The 7,944-nt window shown below is 39.8% G+C and overlaps 2 protein-coding genes across 2 annotated transcripts; both read right to left on the bottom strand.

Annotated features, from left to right (window-relative positions):
* Positions 1-2,401: 2,401 nt before the first annotated feature.
* On the bottom strand, positions 2,402-4,130 carry LOC117556966. The gene is made up of 2 exons (XM_034232603.1): positions 3,298-4,130; positions 2,402-3,211 (listed from the first exon to the last, which is right to left on the bottom strand). Exons 1-2 carry the CDS (start codon positions 3,485-3,487, stop codon positions 2,487-2,489), a joined length of 915 nt encoding a protein of 304 aa, XP_034088494.1. The 5' UTR covers positions 3,488-4,130; the 3' UTR covers positions 2,402-2,486.
* A 1,645-nt stretch (positions 4,131-5,775) lies between these two features.
* Positions 5,776-7,458, bottom strand: LOC117556962 (THAP domain-containing protein 6-like; the record flags this gene model as incomplete). Its single annotated transcript, XM_034232596.1, has 4 exons — positions 5,776-5,787; positions 5,981-6,091; positions 6,952-7,129; positions 7,412-7,458. Coding segments are annotated over 4 exons (348 nt in total), but the record flags the coding sequence as incomplete, so codon positions are not given.
* Between the last annotated feature and the right edge of the window lie 486 nt (positions 7,459-7,944).

Raw genomic sequence — 7,944 nt, 5'->3', positions numbered from 1 at the left:
TCAATCAACGGTACATTTTGCCCATTACTTGCCCAGTATTACTTTGAATATTATTATTGTGATTGAGGATTAAATCCGCTTTGAAGACCACCGTTTTATATCGTGCAGTTTAGCGGCAAAATAACGTCAGTCAGCCAGCTAACGCTAGCTTTGTTGAGTTTATGCTAGCTAAACAAGTAGTGGTTGTAGTCTACATCAGTAATTAATATATTATAGCCTACTGCTTTGGCACTAACGGTTGATAACCGTTTATGAAAATAAAACCAATTGAACTGTACTGAAATAATGACAAGTTTTATAATTGTCTTGGGCTCCTGCTGTGTTTTTAAAGCCTTTGTAAATTATCCATGCTATTTTCTATTTAGTGTATGTGAAATCAGCCTCACAATAAGATGTGTGTATATTACAATTATTAATATCATATTTCAAGATGATTACTTAGATATTACAATATGGTTGGTTGAGCTGGAGTTCATTATTGAGCTTACACGTTAACGTCACAGTCATCTGAAGAACGAACCCAAACCTTGTTGTTTTTATTAATTGTATTACCAAATTGATATAAAATAAACAGTAAGCATTGGTAACACAATTTCCAAAGTTACAGTAAAATAAAAAGGACCCTGACTCGGACAATACACAATCCAACATGTTCAACAGAAGAGAATCAGTTATATTGTTTGTACACATGGTTCTTTACATATATATATATATATATATATATATATATATATATATATATATATATCTGTTTGTTTAAGGTGTCCAGGTGATGCAGACAGGCTGGACCAGAGAGTGAGAGACAGAACTGGACTCCTCACAGCAGTGAACTTCAGCTCAGGTACAAAGACTCTTTTTTCATACTGTACAAAGAATCAAGAAAGATATTGGTTTAAATGAATGAAGTATTGACTTGAATACACTGATATACATTCCATTAAACAATACTAAATACTAGATCACCTACACATCAGTGAAGTTGAGGTTTTTTTCCATGCAAAAGGTTACATTTAGATGTTAACAAGCAATATGACTGTCAGCTTTCTAATTTAATGTATTGAAGGCAAAGATTATTATGCTGTTTGGAGGAGGCCTCACAGGTAAGAGCACTAACTAGCTACCATCACATGTACCTTAGCTTGACTTAAATGTATTAAATGTATAGTTCAGTGATGGCAAAATATAAATAACTAATGTCATGCAAACATATTAATATTTGCTTGATTCTAGAGTTGAATTTAGCACAATTGCATACAAACGTTAAGGGATTTTAAGATTCTGAAGTCTTCTTCTAAATAGAAAATAGCATGGATAATTTACAAAGGCTTTGAAAACACAGCAGGAGCCCAAGACAATTATAAAACTTGTCATTATTTCAGTAGTTCAATTGGTTTTATTTTCATAAACGGTTAGCAACCGTTAGTGCCAAAGCAGTAGGCTATAATATATTAATTACTGCTGTAGACTACAACCACTACTTGTTTAGCTAGCATAAACTCAACAAAGCTAGCGTTAGCTGGCTGACTGACGTTATTTTGCCGCTAAACTGCACGATATAAAACGGTGGTCTTCAAAGCGGATTTAATCCTCAATCACAATAATAATATTCAAAGTAATACTGGGCAAGTAATGGGCAACATTTACCGTTGATTGATGCGCCATGTCAGCGGACTGGTAGCGATACGAACCGTTAGCCCCGCAGTCATCCGGTTCGACGTGACTGACTGTGGCTGTGACCAGACATATAAACAGTAGGCGCCGCATCGACCGCTACTGCCTATTGGCGCTGACCTTATTATACATCCATGGCGCTGACGAGCCGTGGGGCCGCCATCTTGGACCGGTCACCCGCTCCACTCAGTGTAATCTGTCTGGCAGGCGCAATTAAGTGTCAGCGCATTTAATCAATCACAACTCGCTGAATACAAAACTGATTTTCACGGGGGTTTTTTTCTGCAAACGTCATATATGTAGGCATGATACCGGACACATAATTCGGCGTATTTTAATATTCATAGTAGGCTTAACAGCAATAGAATATTCTGGTATTTGATAGCCTATATGTTATGTATGATAGGTATTTTGCAAAAGACACACGATATATACTGTAATATAGGCTAATATATACACACACACACACACACACACACACACACACACACACACACACACACACACACACACACACACACACACACACACACATATAAAAAAACACTAATGGTCTATATATGATAGAGAAGCAGAAGCAGATTGTGTAGGCCTACTACTCAGCTATTTTAATAAATTGAAAAATGAAGAAACAATAATACATTATACATAGTCAGTCAATATATCAGTAAAAATGAATATCTATATCTATGTCAGAAAAAATGAAAATCTACATCTATATACAAAATGTAAATGTTCAAGTTAAACACAAGAACATGACACCACCCCGCCCCAAACCATATTTACACAAAGTTGCTCATGAAAGTTTAAATGAGCTAAAAGCCCTGAAAGAGGACTGTTTTGCAGAGCTTCTTTCTCGTGCTCCCTTTCTGCAGGTCAAGAGAGGTGAGTTTGGCAATGTGGTGTAGTCTTAATTTCAGAAACACAGACACAACCAATGACAACAAGTTGGAATAATGGTTGTCAATGCCAAACTGCGTCTCCTCAATGTGTTCCCCAAGCTGAAAAACATCCTCCGTTCCAATCTCCTCCCGGACGATGTAGGTGACTGTCGACACCTTTGGAGCTTGTCTTGTTGAAGCTTGGCGAATCACCCTCTCTGCAGCTCTCAGCACCTTCACTGTGCCTTGTGATGGAATCACTAGGCCACCGTTGTTTTTCAGGGCTAGAAGGTGGTAGCTCTCATCAAATGATGAAGGTACAGCATCTCTGACCAAGCTTGCACGGCACACATCACAGGACAGCTTTCGCAGAATCTGCCGGACTACAAATCCTGCGATGTAGACCAGCGCATTTTCCACCAGACCACCAAACCGAGTGGGAAGATAGCTGTGGTCACTCACAACAGCCGAAATGTTGGCGAATGGAGATGGGTGCTCTTCAGCAGTTTCAGCAGAGGACATCTCTACCGCAGACAGGGACACAGTGTGATCTTGGGCTGCCACATTGCCTGTCTCACTAGGTGAAACACCACACCGAACCATCAGACGGCGGAAGATGGCCTGGAACTGGCGTGCAGATGGATTGTTATTCCAGCCACCTTGTATGGCAAACAGGCACACAATACATACATTACTCATAAGTCATTTTCAGAATGTATTGCAATTAAAAGAACATCAACCCTATCTGACGCTCTGATGGAATTAAATAGGAGCTCCAAGTGATCCTGGCTGAACCTGTAGGTGAGGACATACTGCTGAACTTGGAGCAGTTCAGGAATCATCAGCATCAACGTGTCGATGTTAATGACAAATCCGATGACTGACAAGTACCTGCAAAAGAAAAACATTTTATTACTCTGATCATGGCAAAACATATACAGTATACTTGTAGGACACTTAGCTAACTAGGAACAATGTAATTGCAGAACTGGGATAACTTGAGAACAAGAACACATGCTAGAACACATGCAATACATACCATTTTGACACCTACATGTGCTTGATGTTGTGTAATACGTACCATTAGAAGCATCTGGGACCTCAAAAACACTGAATACAAGATCATTCAAATAGAAACAAAACTGCAGATTGAAAAACATTGAAACAAGAGAACATCATTTCAACATACATACCCTCCTTCTGACACCTGCAAAACTTGATGTTGTGTAATACATACTATTTAGAAGCATCTGGGACCTCAAAAACAATGAATACAAGATCATTCCAACAAACAAAACTGAACACAGAAAAACATTGAAATAAAAGAGCATCATGTTAGCAGACAAAACGAAAGGAAAAAACATTGTAACAGTAGCATCATATGAACCTGATGTAGAGAACAGAGCATCTTATGAACTCGATGCATAACGGAACAGAGTATCGTTGAACTCATGTCGTGAACTTTTCATGCATGAATAACAAGCACTATTTGAATAGACCTCTTAGATCGGTGAAGTGGTGTTCCATCTTTTGTCACCAAAGTGAGCAAGTACTCCCTGGATCTTGACAAAAATGCTTTCCTCTCTATCCAATTCAAAGCACCCAAGGGAGATTTGAATCCTTTGGCACGAGGATTGCGTCCATTCATTGTGTCAAACAGCCTGTCAATAATCTATAAAGAAATATTGGCATCTAAATCACTAGCATTACAGTGTTTCATTAGGTATCAGATAGTTGTAATCAATACCCATCTATTCAAGATATAAAGAGAACAGAGTACTTATTTCTAAACTGTATGTTCAACATGCAAACTTAGTATTTGCTTGACTTCCTTCTCTCCATAGGCCTGCTTTGTGCTACAGCACACAGAGCTTTACCACTCTAAAATGTGTGAAGGTATGTGTAAGGTTATATACAAACTTTTGTATTTATGAATATGCAATATCACGGTTCATGAAAATATTTGCATGTTGAACTTAGAGAATTATCAACAAATTGTTCCTGATGCTCAAATCACATTTTGATCAATTATTTAAAAAAAAACAACACGTACTTGGTTCTATAATCACTAACGGTTTACCTCAATGAATTCTGCCGTTGCCTCACAGTCTTTAAACTGAGAGTACCTAAGATCCCTCATTGTGCGGAGAGCAACTGACACGGAGCGACTCAGTGTTTGTGCAGCCAGGGACACCCTCATCTTGTGGTTCTTTTTTTGCACATCATTGAGATGATTGATGAACCTCCACTTGATCTGTCCGGTGGTCGTTGCAATTGGACTGTATGCCTGCAGAGAAAGATTCAGTCACTGCTCAAACAAGTACAAACAGCAAATTGTTGATCATCACGTCCAGCCATAACTGTGCAAATGAACAGACAACAATATTTAGATACAACTTTTAGCAGCAGAGACATAACTTGTACAAATAGGTCTACAACAATCATCATTTACCTGCAACATATTACGTGCCAACTTCAGCATGTGGCATGCATCCATCATTACAAATACTTTGTCACCAGTCGAGGGATGCGGGAAATTGGTTTTAAGTGGCTCCTGTGGGTTTCCCTTCAGCTCACACCCAAGTTGGTTGCACATGCTGACGTTGGAGGCATGCCCATCCATCGTGACAGATACCACCCGAATGCCCCGTGCATGCAGCTCCTCCAAAGCATGACTGAGAAGGACCCTTTGTGTTTCAGGTGACAGAGACTTCGTCAGGTAATATGTAATGGGAGCCTTCCAATGTCCTTGTAGGCCAACCACCATGAACACAAGAGCCTCAGTAGTAACATCGGTCTCATTGTTTCCATCACCCATGTCTACAAAACCAGACATTGACTGATTATGTGGATTATATTGCACATGTTTTCTGATGGCCATGGCATCCAGCATGAGTGCAACACATCCATATTTAGCCTGGTCTTCCTGGCATCTTCTCTCCAGCATATCCAGCATCATCTTGTTCAGGCCAGGCTTGCCATCCACCGAACACAGCCACCTGTAAAAAAATTGAGAAGTAGCTATTTAACGTATTTGCAACCGTAATTTCCAAAAATGAAATTGAACAACATTAAGACTACCTTTGTAATGTATGTGGATGAGGGAGGGGAAGATTTGTAGTCTCTCTGAGGTATTTGTATGCCTTTGGACCATGTAGATGGAGTGTGAGGGCAAACTCTCTGTGGTCCTTTGAGTACTCATGGCCCTGCTTTGCTTTGAAGTCTATTTGAAGATCTGAAATTGTATGAGAAAAAATTAATAAGTCCCCTTCATATAATAACAAAGGAGTTTAATAAAGAGTGTAAGAGTAAGATGTACATGAATTTCAAAGTGCTAATTTCATCTTACCTGAGTAGAAATCAAGCCTCTCTTTGAGTTCTTCATTAATGAGGTTCTTTTCCCTCAAATCCCCCGAAAGACTCCTCACTGTGGTCTTTGCCCTCTTCCTCTCTCGCTCGAGACTCTCCACTCTTGCTAAAGCTTCATTGAGTCTGGCCTTAAGAGCAGTAGGAGAAGCAGGCAAGACATAACTATGATCCTAGTAGAAAGAGGGATGAACATGGTTTGAGTGATGTTTCACTTCACACACATCACTTTGACACAACTAGAGTATGGCCCACATTCTTTCTTATAGTCATCACCTGTCAAAGCCACTGCCAGCATCATGCGTGTGTGTGTGTGTGTGTGTGTGTGTGTGTGTGCCAGGAATGCATGTTCAACATGTCTTCAATTGTGTGTGTATGGGTTTATTTGTGAGTGTGTTTAATATGAGTGGCAGCAAACAAGAGAGATTTTACTTTGTCTAGGACCATTATGATATGATGTTGAAAATAGAAATACTCACATAATTAGGCTGAAGTTGTGAGTGTGAGGTTGAAGCTTCTGGGTCGTCCTGAGGGGCCACAGACAGGCTCTCTTCAGCTTTTCTGGAAGTAGACGTAGTCCTGCCCTTTTCCGGCTAAAATGAAGAAGCATAATACTTGAAAATAATATATATATATACACACACAGAGATAGGTATTTCACCCTGCCCTGTTATTGATAATAGAATATTTACATGTATGAATGCTAATAGCCTTATGATGATACACCTACTCTTTGGAGGTCAATCAATCAATCAATGTTTATTTATATAGCCCAATATCACAAATGTTACATTTGTCTCAGTGGACTTTACAGTTTGTACAAAATATCAGTATGACAATACGACACCCTCTGTCCTTAGACCCTCACATCGTACAAGGAAAAACTTCCGAAGAAAACCCACAGTTTAAAGGGAAAAATGGGAGAAACCTCAGGGAGAGCAACAGAGGAGGGATCCCTCTCCCAGGACAGACAGACGTGCAATAGATGCCGTGTGTAAATTGAAAAGATAATACATTTGCAACATAGGTGAACCGGGAAGCTGAAGATGGAGGGAATAACACCATCTCTGAGTCGGACAATCTGTCCTGTCCTGTCAAACTCGTCCTGCTTAAAATGCTCACTGCAAATCACGGATGACTCGCTTGCAGTGAACCCTTCCCTCCTCAAAGCAACTTCCCACTTCTTCCTCATATCTTTGTCTTTGGGAAACCTTCAAAATAAAAATGGGAGATTTGAGAGAGTCAACACAAAACATTTTTAAGAAGGAGGTCAAGCTTATTTTCTTCCTTCTTCTTCCTAGATAGATTAGATTAGATTTTACTTTATTCATCCCACAACGGGGAAATTCACTTGTTACAGCAGCATATGATTTATAAAGTCTCAGTTGGCCATAAACATAATGTTTGCTGGCTACGATTTCGCTGGCGGACATCAATACAGTACAATAATATTCTATTTACAAAATACAACCAATAGTAATGTTGAATCTTACTTGTGAAAAGTAATCCCCCGACCCCTGTTCGCAATCGTCCGCCGATTTGTACAGCAATACGTAGTGATGTTACGTATTGCGCCGAGGCTTCGGAGCGTGTATCGAGTAATCCCCGAAGCTTTTTGTGAAGCATGTATCGAGGCTTGTATCGTTTTGGGCCAGTGACGTCATCGATGACAAACGAAGCCTCGCTGCCTGTCGATACCAAGTGACTGCTTCAGGAAGCGATTCAGATCGGTTGAACCGTTGAACCACAACGCTCATAATACCCATGGATGTATAATAAGAACGATATTACCCCTCCTGTACCCGGGCCCGGTGACACGATGGAATTAAAACAGCTCAAAACCTCACCTATATAGAGGTCGGAACATGTCATAAGTATAAATAGATACAAGCATAAATAAATGTAGGAAAAAAAACATGAATGAATAAATACAGGAATAAATATGTTACAGTGTTTTCAGGGAGATTTAGCGTGTGTGCTGTGGCTCAGCTGGAAAGCAGTTGACTCACGATCGCAGGGTTCCTGG

This window comes from Gymnodraco acuticeps, unplaced genomic scaffold, assembly GCF_902827175.1.
Source record: "Gymnodraco acuticeps unplaced genomic scaffold, fGymAcu1.1, whole genome shotgun sequence".
Taxonomy (NCBI): domain Eukaryota; kingdom Metazoa; phylum Chordata; class Actinopteri; order Perciformes; family Bathydraconidae; genus Gymnodraco; species Gymnodraco acuticeps.
Note: the sequence above shows the minus strand (reverse complement) of the source record. Positions and strands in the feature narration are given on the sequence as shown.

What these genes read in the sequence shown, in the direction of transcription:
- LOC117556966 (XM_034232603.1), bottom strand. Translation starts at nt 3,487, where the DNA reads ATGTTTTGCCATGATCAGAGTAATAAAATGTTTTTCTTTTGCAGGTAC. An exon ending in TAATTCCATCAGAGCGTCAG is followed by an intron (nt 3,212 to 3,297) that starts ATAGGGTTGATG and finishes TTGCCATACAAG; the next exon opens with GTGGCTGGAATAACAATCCA.